At 35.7% G+C, this 21,673-nt stretch overlaps 2 protein-coding genes across 16 annotated transcripts; both read left to right on the forward strand.

Moving 5' to 3' along the window:
* The first annotated feature begins 573 nt into the window (after positions 1 to 573).
* On the forward strand, positions 574 to 7,167 carry LOC141667074 (thiamine biosynthetic bifunctional enzyme TH1, chloroplastic-like). Of its 2 annotated transcripts, none has more exons than XM_074473424.1 (10): positions 574 to 675; positions 1,496 to 1,743; positions 1,822 to 1,896; positions 2,504 to 2,579; positions 2,655 to 2,730; positions 3,674 to 3,808; positions 4,622 to 4,686; positions 4,784 to 4,911; positions 5,882 to 6,138; positions 6,324 to 7,167. In XM_074473424.1, the coding sequence occupies exons 2-10, from the start codon at positions 1,501 to 1,503 to the stop codon at positions 6,865 to 6,867; spliced, it is 1,599 nt and encodes a 532-aa protein (XP_074329525.1). In that variant the 5' UTR covers positions 574 to 675; positions 1,496 to 1,500; the 3' UTR covers positions 6,868 to 7,167. The 2 variants fall into 2 exon arrangements, with proteins under 2 accessions (XP_074329525.1, XP_074329526.1); XM_074473425.1 differs by lacking the exon at positions 574 to 675 and adding an exon at positions 731 to 1,394.
* A 1,717-nt stretch (positions 7,168 to 8,884) lies between these two features.
* LOC141667072 (uncharacterized) lies at positions 8,885 to 17,359 on the forward strand. Of its 14 annotated transcripts, none has more exons than XR_012552481.1 (10): positions 8,886 to 9,414; positions 10,471 to 11,410; positions 11,554 to 12,078; positions 12,801 to 13,265; positions 13,941 to 14,376; positions 14,684 to 14,759; positions 14,831 to 14,906; positions 15,350 to 15,528; positions 16,217 to 16,446; positions 16,683 to 17,359. XR_012552481.1 is itself a non-coding variant. In XM_074473423.1 (5 exons), exons 1-5 carry the CDS (start codon positions 8,963 to 8,965, stop codon positions 14,250 to 14,252), a joined length of 2,694 nt encoding a protein of 897 aa, XP_074329524.1. In that variant the 5' UTR covers positions 8,885 to 8,962; the 3' UTR covers positions 14,253 to 14,379. The 14 variants fall into 14 exon arrangements, 1 of the variants encoding a protein (XP_074329524.1); XR_012552484.1 differs by having other exon boundaries at positions 14,848 to 14,906; XR_012552475.1 differs by having other exon boundaries at positions 14,684 to 14,906.
* The last annotated feature ends 4,314 nt before the right edge of the window (positions 17,360 to 21,673 follow it).

Consider the following 21,673-nt stretch of genomic DNA (forward strand, 5'->3'; position numbering starts at 1 on the left):
TGAAATTAGAATAATATTCCTCCTGCATTTACATTAATTTTGGAGTATAAGCTCTTAAAAGATTTCACAATAAAAAATCATAGTTTTAGAAAAATAAAATTATAAAAAGTACTTGTACAAAAAAGTAAATTAAAAAGGGGTTTTTCATAAATACCCAAATTTGACAATTTTTTTATAAAAATACTATCACTTTTTATTTTATTTTTAAAAATATGTTCTACAATTTTGAAACCATTTTACAAACATGCCTGAACTTGAATTTAAAAATATTTGCGAAAATACGTTCTGTAAATTTGTAACCATATTTGTGACATAATTTGTAACCGAAAATACAACATACTATACAACCCTAAATGCAACCTAAAGCACTTGCAAAATTCAAAATCCTATTATTATTTTTACAAATATTTTCAGAATAAGACAGTATTTTTGTAAATCTTTTCAAGAGTCGTAAATAATTTTATAAAAAATTATATTTTTAATAAATTCTCCTAAAATATAGTTTTAAAAAAGAAAAACCCTTCTCTATTTAATCCTCGTAAAATTGCAAAATGTAAAATAAAATTGATCATTATTCAGGGCACGACACGAGATTGATCGAGTTGGCTGGCTTTAGAACAAGAAGCTGAGAGTGATTTTTACACACACATATTTTACTCTCGGCGACCACAAAAGGTACTGCACTGTTCCCTCTAAACTCTTTCAATACATACACATACATACATACATACATATATCTATAATTACCTGCTCTAATATTTGCTACTCCATTAGTATGTTTGAGATACATAGCTCTTCAGTGTTGAATGATCCTTAGCTTTTTCTGTTATTATTACTTGATTATTTAGTACTCTGAATTTTACATTTTTATGTTACAATCACAATTCTATATATTGATTTCATGTACCTTAGCTAAATGGGGAGGGAAGAATTCTTAGTGAGAATTAAAAAAACGAGAGCTTTCTTTCAAGATTATTATTGCATATATCCTCAGTTCTATATTTCCTTTTTGTTTATGTCTATGGAAAATTATCCAATTCCCAGATAGCCCTTTTTCGATATTTGTCAAACTCGAAGTTAGCTATGTCTAGTGTGACCTGAACCTTAGTTTTTGGTTACTGAAATATCATACATTTTAAATAACTTATATAGTACTAATATTATGATATTTAGAATGACGCAAAGTTGACATGTTTAATTATTTACGAGCATGACCTGGCATGAGAAACCACCACTAGGAGCTGATATAATTACTTTGATTTTGTGTTACGAGCTGGATTGAGGTATTAGATAAAATTTTAAAGATGGGGGACTCTATAGTTACGAATTAATTTTGTTGACTCGATTACCACATTTTTCAGTTCTTCTGTATTATTGTGGATTCACCGAAGCAGGTTCTCATTCAAGACCGATATGTTGCATAAATAATGTTTGTTTAATATACTTGAGTAAATGCCTAGTTAAGTTGAATTAATCTTGTCATATTCCCTACCAGGCCAGATGCAAGTATTTATGCTAAAATTTCAGCCATCTGGGGTCTTAAATCTCAAGGCAATTCACGAGGCTAACGCTGTAACGAGTGGATGCTCTAAGCAAAGAGTACCTCATGTTTTGACTGTTGCTGGCTCTGATTCAGGAGCTGGTGCCGGAATCCAAGCTGATCTAAAAGCTTGTGCTGCTCGTGGAGTGTATTGTACTACTGTAATAACTGCTGTCACCGCACAGAACACTGTTGGGGTTCAGGTAAGACTGCATAATTTATTTTATATTGATGAGTTGGATCATTTATTATCTTATTTTGGAGAATTTCTGCTTTATTAGGGTGTGAACTTCGTGCCGGAGAGATTTGTTTCACAACAGTTGCAATCTGTTCTGTCGGACATGCACGTCGATGTTGTAAGTCACTATTATTTTTGCTTCTTAGTTGATCATCATTAATATGGATTCATGGTGTATGTATATATTTGTTTTGAGGTGTTCACGTTTTGTGTGTCAAATTACTCTACAGTAGATAAGTTGGATTGTTTTTCTCCGAAACATTGAAACTGTGATATGATATTAACTAAATATTTTGTATCTGATAATTTACACCCAGACATGCACCAGTGAGCATTAAATCTATGACAGGAAGTGTTGCATTTTTCAAAATTTGCAATATGTAATACCTTGTCTAAGTCAGCTGATGTAGGAAGGTATACTGTGGCCATTTTAAGCTGAGTTTGTCAGATTGTTAGGATGTTATGACCATTAATTTGTTACAGTAAATTATGGATTGGCTTAGGTGGGAAAAACAGTGGAAATTTTAAATAGGGTAGCTTAGACAGTAAGCAACAATAGTTCAAACATGTACATGTGAAGGTCCATAGGAGAAAGTGACTGATAATGAGGGTTATCCGTATTTCTGGTGGACTCAGTTAATAGTTGATAGAAAGTGTGGGTGACCTAAAATAATAATTGAGAATTGAGATGCAACCCCCTTAAATTTGATATGGTATTTTATCAGGTAAAAACAGGCATGCTTCCCACAGTAGGTATAGTGAAAGTGCTCAATGACCGCTTGAAACAATATCCAGTTCAAGGTATGTGGTATTTATATTTTTCTGGTTACAATTGTTTAGATTCAGAGCTGATTTTGGATGTATTTTTTAAGGCAGCTCTAGTGGTTGACCCGGTCATGGTATCAACTAGTGGTGATGTGCTGGCTGGTCCTTCTATTCTTGATACATTTAGGTAAGAGTGCTATGGCCTAATCAGTACCTGGGCATGAATAAGGATTTGTTATTTTAGAAGAAAATAAATATGGTTCTAAATATCTGCTTAATTGCCAAATACCAGCACCTAGCCTATGCTTTCTCATGTCGGCATGTACCATTTTTATTGTTTTGTTCTGAGACGAGCTTAAGGCAAATAAGTTATGTTTAGAGATTTTTGCCCACAGGAAAACTAATTTAATGGTCGTGACAGAAGTAAATATCATTATTATTATTATTATTTAGAGAGTAATTTGGTAGAGCTTTATTGTTAATCGATATTGCTGGTCCATATTACTTCTCCACATAAAAATAGCTCTATGTTAACTTGATAAGTGACCAGATGCTAATAAATTCATACATTTTTATATTTTGATACACATTCTCTTCTTGGTAGCCTTCCCCTGTGGGAGGAAAAAAGTGTTCTTTTGAAGCTTAAGTTATAAAAAAATCGTTTTCGTCAACCTCCTGACTGTAACGAGTTTATGCCTATACTTCTGTCTGGTACACCATATATCCTGTCTAAACAGTCATCACATCATATCACATTGCATTAGTGTATAAAGCAATGTACAGGATTTCTACATTTAGGTCCAATCTTTTTCTTGTGACATTGATTACATACTGTAATATGACATCTGAACAAAGTCTTACTCTTAATTCTTGACTGAGTGTGTTGACTGAGTGTGATTAATTATCACCTGTCAAGGTATTCTCTTGTTCCTAAATCTTTATTGAAATCGAGACAGTATTTGAACAACATTTATCTCATGTTACGCTGCACCTGTGTTTGCGTCTATACTGTAATGATAGGAATTGGCTTGTAATGCATTAAATTATTTTAGTCTCTTCTTTTTTTCATGATTGAATATAAATTTGACTTGTCAGAAACTTAGTAATCATGTTTCTTGGCATATATACAGGGACCAGCTTCTTCCCATGGCTGATATAGTAACTCCTAATCTGAAAGAGGCTTCCGCATTACTTGGTGGCATTAAACTGCAAACTGTGTCTGACATGCGTTCTGCTGCAAAGTCAATACATAGTATGGGTCCAAGGTTAGGTCTTGCCTTGTGGACTATTTTTTTAATATTAAACGTTTAAAGCAGCCCAAGTCTTAATATTGGTCTTTAGACGAGTTGGAGAACTTTAAACGCTTTCACAGTTGATTTGCAATTTCTTACTTATGCTTGGGATACCTTAAACTGCAACTGTCCTAAAATCTAGATGTTGAAAACATTCTAGTCTATCTCTAGGATATCGTGGAACAAGCTGGCACCTATGGGTTCAGTCATCAGATTACTTGATCTTTGTCATGTTGTCTATGCAATACTTTGTTGGTTAATTAGAAATGTTTATATCTTCATATAAAACATTTGTTGTTACGATTGAAACTATTCTTTACATGTTATATTCCTGAATATTCGTTTTGTAAAAAAACACTTTATGTTAAATTTATTGCATGGTTTTGATTTGCAGTAAATGCTTGTTAGTCATTATTATAACTTGAATCACATTTCGAAAAGGAAAAAGAAAGTCAAGTTCATCAACTATTAACGTGATATATATAGTTGCTATTGCTATTTTATGTTACAGAAATACTAATTAAATATTCACAACTCAAGTATTATGTTCCATAGAGAGGCCTGTAGAAACTACAAGGGCAAAGACAGCAGTATTGTTGAAGAAAATTTTATTACAACAATGACCTTATTTGTCTGCAATACAAGACCATGGAAATATCATATGCACACCCATAAATAATTAAATTCCTTTTATTTTATCTTGTTCAGATAGAGTATAATCCTATCTTGTGTATCTGCTTACTATTTGAAGGCGGTGTTACTGATAAATTGTTGATTTTCCTTTAGAAATGTGCTTGTTAAAGGGGGTGACCTCCCAGCTTCATCAGATGCTGTTGATATTTTCTTTGATGGTGTGTTACATACTCCATTCTTACTTTGACCATCGATGTTGTGCTTCTCTGTTTTTTTCCTTTATTGCTCACACATCAATCTGATTGTCTTATTTAGGTTTGGAGTTCTATGAATTCCGGTCCTTACGGATACAAACTCGAAATAGTCATGGAACTGGTTGTACTTTGGCTTCATGTATAGCAGCTGAACTAGCAAAAGGTTCCCAGATGTTGCCAGCTGTTAGGGTAATTAATTTTTTTCATCTAAATAAGGGCTTAGCATAAACTAGTGATGTCTGAGTCAGTCAAAGATTACTGGACACCGTCAAGTCAATTGTGCGCTAGGTCTTGCTATATATAATGATTACTAAGCTTTTTCTTATGGTCATTTGTATGGGAGAGAAGAAAGACGTACAAACTCAGACAAATTAACATATTGTTTCTTTTTTTCTTCCCTTTTTCTTATTTAAAAAAAATAGAATAGGAGCTTCCATATATTTGAACTTGCATATTAGGAACAGGCAGAAAGTGGCAGTCTAGTATGATCGAGATAACATTCCGTAACTAATCGTATTGATATCTGGAGTATGATATTTTCAGCAAAATTATTAGATGTGCTCAGTGTCTACTTTCATGCAAGTGAGGTGTGTGTGTAAGTGTGCGTATAAATTCTGATTTCCAGCAGGTAGAATTCATTACTATTTTGGGTTATTTTGCTTCAGTACATGTTTCAGTTACGTCGGCAGTCATAAAAACATGTTTTATTAAAGATAATTTTGCACAATGAGTTATAATGGATAGTTTATATGTTTATAAATAGATAATATCTCCTACTGGCGAAATAAAGAGTGGCATATCAATTTTACATATTTTGCACAGTGAGCTATATATTTATATTTATAAGTAGATCATATCTCTTATTGGCAAAATAAAGAATAGCTAATGAATTTGACATCATTAGTACTTTGTCTTGAGTTGTATTTCCTAAAAGTTAAGGTCATATGAATGATAGAAATATTGCAGTAGATATATAGTTGATAAACGCGTCATATCTTCTGTTAAGACAATTAAGGCAAGTGTCATCATCTATAATCTAAAATATTGATTTGCAGCTCTTCAATTATCTGTTAGTTTTACCCATGCATGTGTGCCCTGTCATTATGTTTACTCATCATGTGGACTGTAAATTTATTTGTTGGTTATGAAATATTGGTAGGTTGCAAAACATTATGTTGAGACTGCACTGGATTATAGCAAAGATATCCTCATTGGAAATGGGCTTCAGGGTCCTTTTGACCACCTGTGTAAGCTAAAATGGAATGTTCAAATTTCAAGTAGACTACCAAGATTTGATCCAGATGATCTCCTTTTGTATGCCGTGACCGACTCAAGGATGAACAGTAAATGGGGCCGTTTGATCACGGATGCTGTTAAAGCTGCCATCGAGGGTGGTGCCACCATAGTACAGCTGAGGTCTTATAGCTTCAGATTATTGTTATTTATTTGATTAATTGATTAAAAACTTTTCATCTGCCGTCTCTCCTTATCAAATATAATTCAGATTTAATACAGGGAGCAGAATAGATATGCTAAATATGTGCTTAAATTAAAATTTATCAGAGTTTCATGTTTTATAATGCTTTATTCAATATTTGCAGGGAAAAGGATACTGAGACGAGCAACTTTCTGGAAGCAGCTAAAGAATGCCTGGAAGTTTGCCGTTCACATGGTGTACCTCTGTTGATCAATGACCGCATAGATATAGCCCTGGCTTGTGATGCAGATGGTGTGCATGTAGGTCAGTCTGACATGCCTGTACATGTTGTCCGCTCTCTCCTTGGGCCTGGAAAGATCATTGGCGTGTCTTGCAAAACACCAGAACAAGCTCATCAGGCCTGGGTTAATGGTGCTGATTACATAGGTAGCGGCGGCGTGTACTCAACCAATACAAAAGCAAACAATATAACTATAGGTTTAGATGGCCTTAATACTGTATGTTTGGCATCTAAGTTACCAGTGGTTGCCATTGGGGGAATTGGTCCCTCAAATGCTCGTGCAGTGATGGAACTAGGATTGGAAAATTTAAAAGGTGTTGCAGTTGTATCAGCACTGTTTGATAGGGAATGCATTTCCTCTGAGGCACGAAAGCTACATGCGCTGGTAATGGAGACCATGAAAACTACCTCGGTAGTTTATGATTAGAAACCGAACCACGAAATTTTCATGATGATCCAGAATTCTGACATGGATGTAGCATTTACTAGGATTTTTGTAACCAAGAGCTGTCCTTTCAAATTTCATCTGATTGTGGAGAAGTTAAGTGACCTTGTATCTTGAAATTGCCCCTTTTTTTCTGTTGGAGTTACATTTATCTTTTTCAGTCCTTCGTAAAATTTGACAGGGCATTGCTTTACATGCTTAAATGCCAAGGAGGACAAAGATTGTTGTATTGAATTTAATTACCAGCCGTGGTTGTGAATTTAGAAAGAGTGAGTTTTGTAATGCAAGTAAATAGTAGTAGATTTACAAAACAAAGACTGACATATGTACGTATAATGTAAAGAAAAGGACAAAGCAAGTTTATATGTTCATCCTTTTTTTGTTAAGTAATACCAGCTTAAAACCAAGCTGGCACAGATTTTTTTAAATATTACATAATTTTTTTAAAAAAATACTTGAATTCAATTCTTAATTTTGGACATTTAAAATTTTAAATGATATGATGATAATTATATAAATAAACGTATATGTTCATAAATTTTTACAATATTTAAACTTATTTAAAGTAATAACATTAGTAAGAGGGAAATATTATTATAATAAAATTATTATTTTATTGAGGGTAAAAATATAATGTCTCTATTATGTTGGTATCTTAAAAAACTATTATTTTAGCATGGTGATTACTTAAATTACCTATAACTCTATAAAAGATATTTGAAAAAAAAACAATATTACTAATTGAACGATATAGTTTTATTAATAATTTTAAGTGTTTTTAAAAAGAAAAATTATGGTTTTAAATAAAATTTGATTTTTTATTGCACATGAATAAGATACAAATAATACTTAGTCTAATATTAATCTGATTTATCTCGGATCATGATTTATATTATTTTATTTTAGCCCGATGCCCAATACACCGACCAAATAAAACTAATTATTTTTAGTTTAATTTTATTTTATTTTTAAATTTCGGATCAATAAGATAATTTTGTTTTAGACTGAATAATTAGTATATATGTTTTTTTGTTGGTCGAATTGTATTTTTATTTTAGTTTTGTGTTAGTATGAATAAATTGTATAATATATTTTTTTTCTAGATAAATAAAATATATTATTTTGTTTATCCAAATTTATTAGTATAATATTTTTAGGAGGATTGATAGTATTATTATTTTATCTTACCCCGAGTCACATTATATATCAACCAAATATTAAGAATTATATTTAGTTTGTTTAAATTTAATTTAGTCCGAAATAACAAATTGGGATGATATAGAACTCAATATGAATTAAAGTTTAAATTGATAAAAGAAATCGAATTTAACATAAATTATACTCCCTCCGTCCCACTGGGATGTTTATTTGACACGTATTTCGAGACTTCTATAAAGTATAGTTTCATAATGTTTTTTTTGAATAAAAGTTTAAACATATAACTTTTATTAAAAAAAAATTTAAAAAATTATGAAACTATACTTTAAACGAGCATTGAAAAGCGTGACGAAAAGTAACGTAAACAATCTAGTGGGACGGAGGGAGTACTGGTATAGAGTTCGATATAAAATAAAATTGAAATTGGTAAATTAACAGAGGAAGTTGACTTTAATAACAATTAAAATTAAAATTGACCGACACAATAACTATAATTAGAACAATTAAGTAAGGATAATTAAGTAATTTCAGTAAGTATCGATTAAGTAACTACCAAATTTTTAATATTTTGTTAATTATAATATATTATAGATAGTATAGATGTTCATCCTTTGAATCAGAAAAAATTGACCTAATACATTATCCCTTTCTTTTAAATTTAGACTCACACACACAGGTGTCCTCCCAAATTTTTAAAAGAAATGAAAATAAATAATAATTTATACGATTTTTAACTTTTAAGTAAGATTAACTAAATAAATATTCGCTGTTTAAATATACTTTTATATGGAATATCACAAAAATTACAAATCACCACTTAGCAAAAAACAAAAGAAGAGAAAAGAGATTACAAATGACCTTCCTTCCCTCCATTTTTTAACAAACTTGTATAGATAAGGTTCTCTTACAGTTCATCTCCATGAAGCTCTACACCCCTCTCATCTCCACCGTCCAATCACCTCCTTTCAATCTCCACCGTCGATTCTCAATCTCTCTCTGCTCAACTCACCGACTTAATCTCACCGAGTCACTCCAAAACCAGACCTTACAAACCCTAGAATGGCCGTCAATTTGCAACCAGCTCGCCGCCTTTACATCCACTCCTATGGGACTAATCGCCGCCCGGAACGCCAACATTCCGATCGGACGGAGCTCCGACGAGAGCCGGAAGTTGCTTGATCAGACCACTGCTGCTATGGCGATTTTGTCGCCGTTGCATTTTTCGGGAATTGAGGATGTGATGGAGATTGTTAATGTTTCGGTGTCCGGTGACTTGCTTTCAATTCGAGAGATTTGTACGGTGAGAAGGACTTTGAAAGCGGCCAGAGAGTTGTTTCAACAGTTAAAGGAGATTTCGTCCAATAGTGAAAGGTATATAAGTGCTTTAAACTTCGGTAAATTAATACTCGATAATTGGTCAACTTGATTATATAATATGTTTTGTCTATATCAGGTGAAATGTGGATAATTATATTTCGCCTAGATTGATAAATAAAGTCTATTATTTAGTAATATTGTAACACTTGTATTTGTAGTATGTGGTTTTATTGGAATGTTACCTTTTGAAACATTGATATGTTTATGAAGGATGGTTATGTAATACGTACTCGAGTAAATTATCAGTTTTGACAATATCGTGGACATAACTAGGTGTAAGTCGTAATTAGAAGCGGTACTCGTTTTTGACTTATGTAAGAATTTCTGTTATGTTTTTTTATAGCTATAAGGGTTCGTACGTATTTCTTTGTTGGTAGGCGGCTCAAAACTTAAAGTAGCTTGTGTAATAGGATAAGAAGTGTCTACTAGTAACTAACTTGCGGATTGTTAATTATTAAAAAAATAAAAACATGAGGATTGTTATAGACATGATGGATATAGAGTAAGAGTATATATTCAAGAGTAACTAATTTGGCTAAATCTAAAAAAACGTAAGAAATCCTAAGCGTGGTCTAGTTGGCTGATGGTTACTCTAGGCTTAAAGTTGCGAATCTTCCCTTAGTCCCCACTGTTTAATGTGGATTTAAATGCCACAAGGGTACACGTGTTCGATTTTCCTTACCCTGTACTCTTTTAGAGGAAACGAAAGTAGTTAACAAAAGAGTTGAAGGCTTGAAGCAACTGGCTAAGCAACTTTGTAGTATAATTTTGTTATTGATTTAACAAAAGGCACACTCATAATTCAAAAGTAATGATGTAAGTTGGGTAATTTTGAAGTGTTTTTATTATGAGATGCACCTCTAAGTAGGTCTTCCTTTTACACGAAATGGTGGAAGCTTGTGTCGATGAGTTGACGGATTGACATGTTCTCAGCAATGAAACATAGAATGTTTTTGATGGGTTCTTCTAAGTTGGAGTGAAATGCTAGTGTTATCTCAGTTATACTAAAGAGAAGTCTCACTGGATTGCATCTTTGCATTCCTTGAACAGGTACACTCCTCTGCTTGAAATACTTCAAAAGTGCAACTTCCTACTGGAATTGGAGCGAAAGATAGGTTTCTGCTTAGACTGTAAGTTTTCAGTGATTCTTGATAGAGCAAGTGAAGAACTAGAGATAATTAGATCAGAAAGAAAGGGTAATATGGAAAATTTAGAATCTCTGCTGAAGCAAGTATCATCTCGAATTTTTCAGGCCGGAGGTATAGATAGGCCACTGGTAACTACGCGCCGTTCAAGAATGTGTGTTGGTGTTAGGGCTTCCCATAGATATTTGCTTCCGGGTGGTGTAGTTCTGAATGTAAGCAGTTCTGGAGCTACATACTTTATGGAACCAAAAGAGGCAGTGGAGTTGAACAACATGGAAGTCAGGCTTTTAAATCATGAGAAGGCCGAGGAGAGAGCTATTTTTAGTATGCTGACATCACAAATTGCAGAATCGAAGACAGAGATCAAGTATTTGTTGGATAGAATTTTGGAAGTTGATTTTGCTGTTGCAAGAGCTTCTCATGCTCGGTGGTTAGGTGCAGTTCGTCCAAATTTAATATCAAAGCTTTCTACATGTATTGCATCTGGTGGAGATGACCATCTTTCAGTAAACATTGAAGGTATTCAACACCCTTTGCTTCTTGAGGCCTCTTTAAGAGCTTCTTCAGATTTTGTAGAATCCAATTCTTCGCAATTTTGGAATAGGACATTAAAATCTGAAGTTTTTGCTGGTAGTCTTGATTTTCCTGTGCCTATTGACATTAAGATTAAATGTGGTACAAGGGTGGTTGTAATTTCAGGACCAAACACTGGTGGCAAAACTGCGTCATTAAAAACTTTAGGACTGGCATCTATTATGCTGAAAGCTGGCATGTACTTACCTGCTAAAAACCGTCCATCACTCCCATGGTTTGATCTTATTCTTGCAGATATTGGAGATCACCAGGTAGTACATTATTCCCACACTTATGTGCGTGTGTATGTGTGTGTGTGTTTTATAATATATTTGTGGTTCCCTTCCCCTTTTACTCTTGGTTTAATGTTGTTGTACAAACTCCAAGGCTGGTTCTAATTTTGTTACCTTTCTAGTCCCTGGAACAAAATCTGTCAACATTTAGCGGTCACCTTTCATGGCTCTGTAAAATTTTGGAAGTTGCATCTGAAGAATCACTTATTCTAATTGATGAAATTGGAAGTGGCACTGATCCATCGGAAGGTGTTGCTCTCTCCACCAGCATATTGCAATATCTAAAGTACAGAGTTAATTTGGCCTTAGTGACTACCCATTATGCTGATCTATCGCTTATGAAGGAGACGGATTCACGGTTTGAGAATGCAGCAATGGAGTTTTCGTTGGAGACCCTGCAACCGACTTATCGTGTAATTTGGGGAAACACAGGTGAATCTAATGCTCTGCGCATTGCTGAATCAATTGGCTTTGATGCAGAGATAATCAGCTGTGCACATGCATGGGTGCAGAGGTTAATGCCAGATAAGATGCAGAAGCGAAAAGGTTTGCTTTATCAGTCACTTATGGAAGAGAGAAGCAGGTTAGAAACTCAGGCAGGAAGGGCTGCATCTCTTCATACAGACGTCATGCATCTATACAACGAGGTATGTTCATCAAGGTGATTGGCTCATTGCAACATGTCCTGCAATTGCAACTTGACAAATATGCACACCTACAAACTAACACGTGAATTATTTATTTGTTGTCCAGCAACTCTCTAATTAGCTATTACTATTTATGAGATTGTTGCCATAGTGTAGACCTTGCGGTTACTGGTGCGAAATCAGGAGGAGTTTTTGTAATTATTTGTTTGTTAGAATGCACCAATGCAGTACATGCTGTAGTCACTGCTTTACTCTTTTTAGATGTCCATAAAATAAAATGTTGAGCACACAACATAAGTATGCATCAGCATAATGCAAGTCTTTTTGCCATAGTCTTTTTAATGGACTCCTCATGTGGATGAAGGATCTGTATCCTACTCATGGCTAAAAGAGTTGAGTGTTAAAATCAACTGTAAAGCACTGCATGACTCTTGGAGAGAGACTTTTGGTTTTTAACATTATTAGTGCTTAATTATATGGTGCACTGCCCCTGCGAGGAAACAATTTATTTATGAATCAATATTATATGTCTATGAATTTTTACTTCTTTCAAGTGAAGAAATAATGATAATATTTGCACTTGTTTGAATGTGTCCAGTGGTGCAAAATTAAAGGCTTGTTACTTTTCTCCTAGCTAAATATATACCAGTATGTATCACCAAAGACTTTTTGTACTTGTCATGTTACATTTTTATCAAATCGTTATTTGTACTTCTATTAAGATTCGCGAGGAGGCAGAAGATCTTGCTCAACGTGAGGTGATTATGAAGGCTACTGAGGCCCAGCAGATCCGGAGAGAGATTAAATCTGCAGTTACCCAAATAGAAGAAATAGTTAATGAATTTGATAACCAGCTCAGGAATGCAAGTACTGATCAATTTAACACACTGCTCAAACAATCTGAATCTGCGATTGCATCCGTTGTTGAAGTTCACCGCAGCAATAAAGGCTTCCCTACCACAGGAACTCCTGCCAGTTCATCATACATTCCACAGATAGGAGAGAAAGTTCATGTTAAGGGATTGGGATATAAGTTCGCCACTGTAGTTGAAGTTGAAGCAGATGAAGATGGCACTGTCCTTGTTCAATGTGGCAAAATGAAGGTCCGTGTGGATATTAGCAGTATAAGCCCACCTACTCCTACTGTTAAAGATACTACAAATTCTGCACCACACATGAGAAAGGCGGTATGTCTAATAAGTCTGCATTCAATCTTTTATGTATATTCTTTCCGGTTGCTATTCTGCATCAATATTGATTGCCAGTGGATGAATTGAAAATAAGCGTCTGGGCATAATGTTTACTTATAACTTTAAGAGTTTTGGCAAGTTTTCCTTTCCATATGTGAATACATACTTGATAAATGTTACCAATTGGCTGCTGTCAATGGACTAGAAAATTATTTGATGGGGTTCCAAAAATTTTGACCCAGCTACAATAAATAATCAATAGAATAGTATATATTAAAAAAAAACTGATTATATTTGAAATTTCTGATAAGATATGTAACTCTTTTATAAGTATGAGTGATTATAACATTCAGAAGGATCGAAGTTGTGTCATTTGCTAAGTATTAATGTTTAAGTGGTCATGCTTGCCAAGTTTTATGCCTTTGACTTCATCTGAACATGATGTTTATTTAGTAGTTGGCTCATGGCTGCCAATCATTAAATTTTACTATCTATTTGATTATGATATACCTGATGTTAATATATGGAATATGATTTTGGATTCTATGTAGTGGTTTGTTTTAGACAAGTGTTGTCTAGTGTGTCTATATTTCTTTTCATTTTTAGCATGCAATTGAGATGGAATCTAAAAATGGTTAAGTTGATGACAATCAATATATATTGCTCTTGCAGAGTCAACGGAACAAAAGTTTAAGAAATTTCCTCAAGGACAATAGTACAGAGGCAGTTCCTTATGGGTCAGTAATACAGACATCAAAAAACACCGTAGATCTACGGGGTATGCGGGTGGATGAAGCATCTCGCCAGCTTAAGTTAGCAATTGGTGCAACAGGGTCTAATTCAGTTCTCTTTATCATACATGGTATGGGCACTGGGGTTATTAAGGAGTGCACACTTGAAGTATTGGGAAAACATCCTCGCGTTGAGAAGTTTGAACAGGAGAGTCCGATGAATTATGGTTGTACTGTTGCTCACATAAAATGACTGTTTGTATCTGATAATATATGCCCAAATTGCAGCAATGAGCATTCAATCTATGACAGGAAGTTTTACACTTTTCAGAGATTGCAATATGTAAGACTTTGTCCAAGTCAGCCGAAGCAGGAAGGTATACTGTGGCATTAAAGCCATTTCAGTTAAAATGTCTGGATGTTTTTACCATTAATTGTCACAGTGAATTTTGGATTGACTTGAGTTGTAAAAGCAATGGAAATTTTGAATAGGGTAGCTCGTTATTTCCAATAGACCATAAGCAACAATAATTTAAACATGTCACATGTGAAGGTCCACAGGAAACAGTGACCGATAATGAGGGTATTGTGGTGGACTAAATTACTAGTATTTGATACTGAATTTGATGCACTAAAATTATCATTGAGATGCAACCCCTAAAACTGATATGGTATTTATATCAGGTAAAAACAGGCATGCTTCCCGCAGTAGGCATTGTGAAAGTGGTCTATGACCCCTCGAAGCAATATCCATTTCAAGGTATGAAGTGTTTATATTTTTCTGGCTACAATTGTGTGGATTCCAAGCTAATTTTTGCTGTATTTTTGGAGCCACTGGAATTTGCTAGGTCATTGTATCAACTACTGACAATTTGCTGGCTGGTCCTTTGATGCTTAATACATTTAGGTGAGAGTGCTTCGGGCTAATCAGTGTCTTGGCACAAATAAGGATTCGTTATTTTAGAAGAAAATAATATGGTTCTAATTATCTGCTTATGCCCCAGTCATCAGCACCTAGTCTATGCCTTCTGATGTCGGCATGTACCACTTTTGTTGTTTTGTTTTTAGAGGAGCTCAAGGCAAATAAGTTAAGTTTAGTATACCAAGGCATATAAGGATTCTATTTTGATTTTGCCTATAGGAAAAAAAAAATTAATGGTTGTGAAAGAGATTATTATCATTATTGTTATTGTTATTTACGGAGTAATTTGGTAGAGCTTTATTGCTAATCAAGTTTTCTGGTCCATATTACTTATCCAAATAAACAGCATCATGATAACTTGGTAAGTGACTAGGTGGTAAACAAACTCGGACATTTTTATATTCAAGATATAAATTTGTTTTTAACAGGCTTCTCCTGTGGGGAAAAGTGTTCTTCGCTGAAGTTACAAAAAAATCGTGTCACATCAAACTCCGGACTGTAACGAGATTGTGCTTGTACTTCTTTTGGCATCCCTGTGTAAACAGTCCTCACCAGCATATCATGTTGCACTAGTGCTTAAAGCAATGCAGAGGATTGCTATATTTAGGTATAATGTTTTCCTTGTGACATATTAATAATAAACTGTAAAATGGAATCTGAACAAAGTCTTGCATAGTGCATACCTCGAACTAGATTAATTATCATCGGTTAAAGTGCTTTCTTGTCCTTAATTGTTACTTCTATGTAGATTATGATATTTTCAGCAAAGCTAGTTAGATGTGCTCGGTGTGAGTGTGTGTGTGTGTGTGTGTGTGTGTGTGTGTGTTTTCCAATTTCCAGCAGATTGGATTGTTTACTGTTATGGGTATTACCAGATGTTTTGGTTAAGTTGACAATTATAATAACATAAAATTGTTAAATATAATTTTATACAATGAGTTATAATGGATTAATTAAATGTGTTTATATAGATCATATCTCTTACTGGCAAAGTAAAAAATAGCATCTAAATTTTGATAACTAGTACTTTGTCTTGAGTTGTACTTCTTAGAAGTTAATGTCATATCGATGCTAGAATATTGCAACAGATAGACAAGTTAAAAACACGTCATATTTTCTCTTAAGGTAAGTCAGTGTCATTATCTGTAATCTTTGATGACGATTTTCAGTTCTTCGATTTTGTTTTAGTTTTTCCCATGCATGTGTGCCTTGTCATTTTGTTTACTCATCATATAAACCGTATTGGCTGGCTATGAAATATTGGTTGGTTGCAAAACCACTGAACTGGATTCTAGCAAAGGTTTCCTCATTGGAAATGGACATCAAGGTTCTTTTGACCACATATGGTAGCTAAACTGGAACTTTTGAAATTCAAGTAGACTACAACAATTTGATCCGAATGATCTCCTTTTGTATGTGGTTATGTGGTGACAAGCTCAAGGTTGAATAGTAGTAAATGGAGTCGTTCAATTGCAGATGCTGTTAAAGCTTCCATAGAAGGTGGTGCCACCATAGTACAGTTGAGGTGGTACAGCTTCAGATTATCGGTTTTCTCTTTATTACTTGATGAGAAATTTTTCATCCCCTGTCCCTCCTTATCAACAATAAACCAGATTTTACCAGAGGGAACAGAATTAATATGCGCTTATATTAAAATATATCTAATTTTCATACTTGGAAGTTGGAACCTATTTGTGCCTCATTCTTGATATTGCCTGTCACTGTGTCCGTGTTTTATAATGCTATATTTGGTGTTTGCAGGGAAAGGATACCGAGACAAGAAACTTTCTTAAAAGTGCCTGCACGTTTGGCATATACATGGTGTACCTCTGTTGATAAATGACCGCATAGATACAGCCCCTGCTTGCAATGTAGATGGTGTGCATGTGGGCCAGTCTGACATGCCTGTAAAATTGCTCGCTCGCTCTCCTCTTGGGCCTGAAATGATCACTGGCGTGTATTGCAAAACACCACAACAAAGCTCATCAGGCCTGAGTTAACTGTGCTGATTACATATGTAGTGGCAGCATGTACTCAACGTCTCAACCAACACAAATAAAAAAAATTGAATTATACGTTTAGATGGCCTTGAAGGCTTAAACTGTATGTTTGGCATCTAAAAGTTACGCGTTGGATGACGGAACTGATTGGAAAATTTAGCGTTGCAGTCGTATCAGCACTGTTTGATAAGGAACGCATTGCCTCTGGGGCACGAAAGTTACATGCCTCGATATTGGAGAACATGAAGACAAGCTCAGTAAATGATTATAAACAAACCGCGAAACTTTCGTAACTTAGCATTTTTGAGGATTTTTGTAATTGAGAGCAGTTCAATTACAAAATAATTTGATTTTGGAAAAGTTTAGTTGCCTTGTTTCTTGAAAATACTTTTTTTTTTTTAATTTCTTTTTCTGTTAAAGCTACCATTATTATCTTTACCAATCCCGGTGAAAGTTGAGAGGGCATTGCCTTACATAATTAAATGTGAGGAACAACAAATATTTGTATTAAATATGTAACTCTCTGGGGTTGTGAATTCTTAAAAGTGTCATGGCTGTAAATAGATGTTGATGACAACTTCTGTAATGCAGGTAAATACTAATAGCAATGTAAAACCCAGACATATTGAGGGATGGCAATTTGTACCGATCCGATCGGGTTTTACCGAATCCGAATAATCCGAATATTTCGGGTTCGGGTTCGGGTTCGGGTTTGATTTTTAAACTCGAACCATTTTCGGGTCGGATTTGGTTTTAAGACACCGTTTCGAACCCGACCCGAAAACCCGAAACTCGTTCCGTTCCGACTCGAACCCGAACCCGATCCGAAACCGGTGTTAATATATAAATAATATTTTATATTTTATAAGTAATAATATAATATATAATATAATATATTATTAATATTAGTACTAAAAAATTATACTTTTTACAAACTATTGCATTAAAGTTGTTTAAATATTTTTTTAGTAGCATTTTCACTACAAGTATACTAAAGGTCAAGATTGTTGCATTATTTCATCAACAATTTGATTCATAGAGGTATATTATCCATTGTCTTCTCAAAACCCTCTAATTCAATCCGAAAAATTTCAATATCGTCATATTTATGAGCACTTTGCTCAAACTAAATCCTAATAATTTTTTCACTAGAGTTTGTGCAAATTAAGGTGCAATTTGATAGTGATCTACAAACCCGAATTCGAACCGAACTCGGACCGAAACCGATGGGTTCGGGTTCGGGTTTTTCCGGGTTCGGGTTCGGGTTCGGGTTTGACAAAAATAATCGGGTTCGGGTTTGGTTTTTGATAAACTCGTTTCGACCGACCCGATTGTCATTCCTACATATTAAAAGCAGCAAATTGACCATATATGATATTGCATGATACTTATATTATCGTATTATAAATACAGTGGGCCAGTGGCAATAGTAAATTGATTTCTTATATAAATCCGTGTTGAGACTTCATCACAAAACTAGCATAATAACCCGTGCGAGTCACAGGTGATTATCTAGATCCTTTTTGTACATCATATAATTATATCCAGAAGTTTTTTTTTCAAGAATTTGGAGATAAATTTGTACTAATATTATCATTTAAATCATTTTGAAGTTTCTTTCATATATGATTCTAATACTTCTTTTTATAGTAACACCAGCTGGAACAACTCAAACGATTTCGACAACGGTGGAGATACCCCCACATTCGTCCTATTCCTCTACCCAAGGAGGGACCGCAATAGGAGCAACCTAGCCTCAGCCACATGGGACGAATCCCCGGCTCATCAAGGGACGAATTCCCACTTTCAGCAGCTACATGCACCTGTGAATCCTCAACCCGTTGGGTATGAGTATTCTATTATTGTGACCACTAACCCCCATATGGGATGCCCCTATACCCTGAGGTTGGAGGAAGTGGACATGCTAATCGGAGTGAAACACAAGGGCAGACGCCCCAATATATACGTGGTTTGGCTCCTATCCCGGAAGATCAAGAATTCTCCGGCCCTTATACTGAGAGAGACTCCGAATCTTCGGATGATGATGTGGCCCCAAGAAGGAGGCGTGCTGGTAAAGAGCCGATGCCTGATGGTAACCAGCATCCTAGGAGCACCCGAGGGACGAATCCCCAAGAAGTGTAGGAGAGAATCAGGGCTCACGAGGCTGAGATTCAAAGGCTGAAGCGCGACCTGGAGTCGTACCTAACCCCCAGACCCCCACTACCACCGAGGAGGAGAAATCCTCCTCCAATCATAGACCTGGATGGTCTACAGCGAAGAAGGGCTGTTGTCCCAAGGGCCGATCCAAGTGATCTTTTGCCCTTAGGAGACCCTGATGATCCCACTTCACCTTTCACTGAAGAAATAATGAATGCCCATATCTCAAGAAAGTTTAAGATGCCCACCATCAAAGCTTATGATGGCACTAAAGATCCCGCTAATCATGTCAGGACATTTTCTAATGCACTGTTGCTGCAGCCCGTGAACGACGCTATTAAGTGTCGGGCCTTTCTTCAAACCCTGTCGGGAATGGCTCAAAGATGGTATAGTCGCTTGCCTCCGAATTCTATTGGATCCTTCAGAGAGCTAAATCAAGATTATATTAAGCAATTCATCAGTTAAGAGTGCATGAGAAAAGTTCAGCATCCCTCACGAGCATTGTGCAGGGAGCAAAATAGTCCTTGATAGACTATCTGAATCATTTTACCAAGAAAGCTTTTAAGGTCCCGGACCTTGATGACAAGGTAGCTATGATAACACTGCAACAGGGAACTAGGGACGAGTTCTTCAAGATGTCATTAGCCAAGCGCCCCCTGAAAGCATGTTGCAGCTCCAAGATAGGGCCGGGAAGTACATCACAGTGGAGGAGAGCATGAGGAAGACGGTAGTAAATAACGAGCCCGCTGGTGGCAAGAAGCGAAAAACTGATCTGGAATATATTGCAAAGGACAAGTATCCTAGAACTGAGCAAAACAATAATTCAACCCCGAAGAAGGGAGGACCTGGACAAAAGTTCACTGAATATGCTAAGTTGAAGGCTCCTAGAAGTCAGATCTTGATGGAAATTGAGAAGGATAGAGATGTTCGTTGGCCTAAGCCTCTGAAGGCTGATCCTACCAAGCTAGATAAGAGCAAATATTACAGATTTCACAAGGATGCTGGTCATGACACCGATGAGTGTAGACAATTGAAGGATGAAATAGAGTTCCTCATTCGAAAAGGAAGGTTAAGCAAGTATACTGGAGATGGAGGAGATAGGAATAACAAAGGAAGAAGGAATTTTGATGATCGTAGGAGGGATCAAGACGATCAGGGGCGAAATCCCCAGCCCAGGGGACCGGTGATAAATGAAATCTTTGGAGGGCCACGACCACGAGGGCCAGTGATAAATATAATTTTTGGAGGACCAACAGCTGCGGGCTCATCCAGAAACTCGAGAAAAGCCTATACTAGAGAAGTTATGCATATTGTCGGGGAAGCCCCGAAGAGGGCTAGAACAGGAGTCACAATGACGTTCGATGATTTTGACTTGGAGGGTGTTAAATTTCCACACGACGATCCTCTGGTCATAACACCGATAATAGGGAACATCCCGGTGAAGAGGGTCCTTGTAGACAATGGTGCCTCGGTGGATATTTTGCTTCATGATACCTTTATAAGGATGGGTTACAATGATTCTCAATTAACCCCAACTGATATGACGATATATAGATTTGCTGGAGTGAAATGCCCTATGGAAGGGATAATTAAGTTACCAACGACCATAGGTCAGAAACCAAGACAAACAACACAGATGTTAGACTTCGTGGTGGTAAAGGCTGGATCAACTTATAATGCAATCATGGGAAGAACGGAAATAAATGCTTTCAAGGCAGTCCCTTCTTCTTACCATTTAGTGATGAAGTTTCCCACCCGGAATGGGATTGGAGAAGAGAGAGGAGATCAAAAGATGGCGAGGAGTTGTTATGTGGCCTCCCTTAGGGCTGATGGAGTTGGGGGGCGGGTTCTACCTATTGAAGTTCTAGATATCCGTGAGCATGATGAGAAAAGGGGGAAGCCAGCAGAAGACTTGGTTCCGATTCCTTTGGCTCTTGAGGATCCTGAGAAAGTAACTTTAATTGGAGCGTCGCTATAGGAGCCCCTAAGAGGGAAATTGGTAAAGTTTTTACAAGAGAATAGTGATGTATTTGCATGGTCAGCAACTGATATGCCTGGCATAGACCCGGAACTGATCACTCACAAGCTGAACGTAGATCCAAATCGGAAGACTGTAAAATAAAAGAAAAGAATTTTTGCTCCAGAGAGGCAGAAATCTATTAAGCAAGAAGTAGAGAAACTCTTAGAGGTTGGTTTCATTAAAGAGATACAGTTTCCAGAGTGGTTGGAAAATCCTGTAATGGTAAGGAAGGCTAATGGAAAGTGGAGAATGTGCGTGGACTTTACTGATCTAAATGATGCATACTCAAAGGATTGTTTCCCGTTGCCAAGGATATATATATTGATAGATGCGACCGCTGGTCACGAGATGCTGAGTTTCATGGATGGGTTCAATGGATACAATTAGATCAAGATGCATATAGATGACATCCCAAAGGTATCATTCATCACTGACTTTGGTATTTTTTGTTATCTAGTTATGGCGTTTGGTTTCAAGAATGCAGGAGCTACCTATCAAAGGTTGGTGAATAAAATTTTTAAGGATCTTATTGGCAAAAATATGGAAGAGTATATTGATGACATGTTAGTCAAGAG

This window comes from Apium graveolens, chromosome 6 (assembly GCF_009905375.1).
Source record: "Apium graveolens cultivar Ventura chromosome 6, ASM990537v1, whole genome shotgun sequence".
Taxonomy (NCBI): domain Eukaryota; kingdom Viridiplantae; phylum Streptophyta; class Magnoliopsida; order Apiales; family Apiaceae; genus Apium; species Apium graveolens.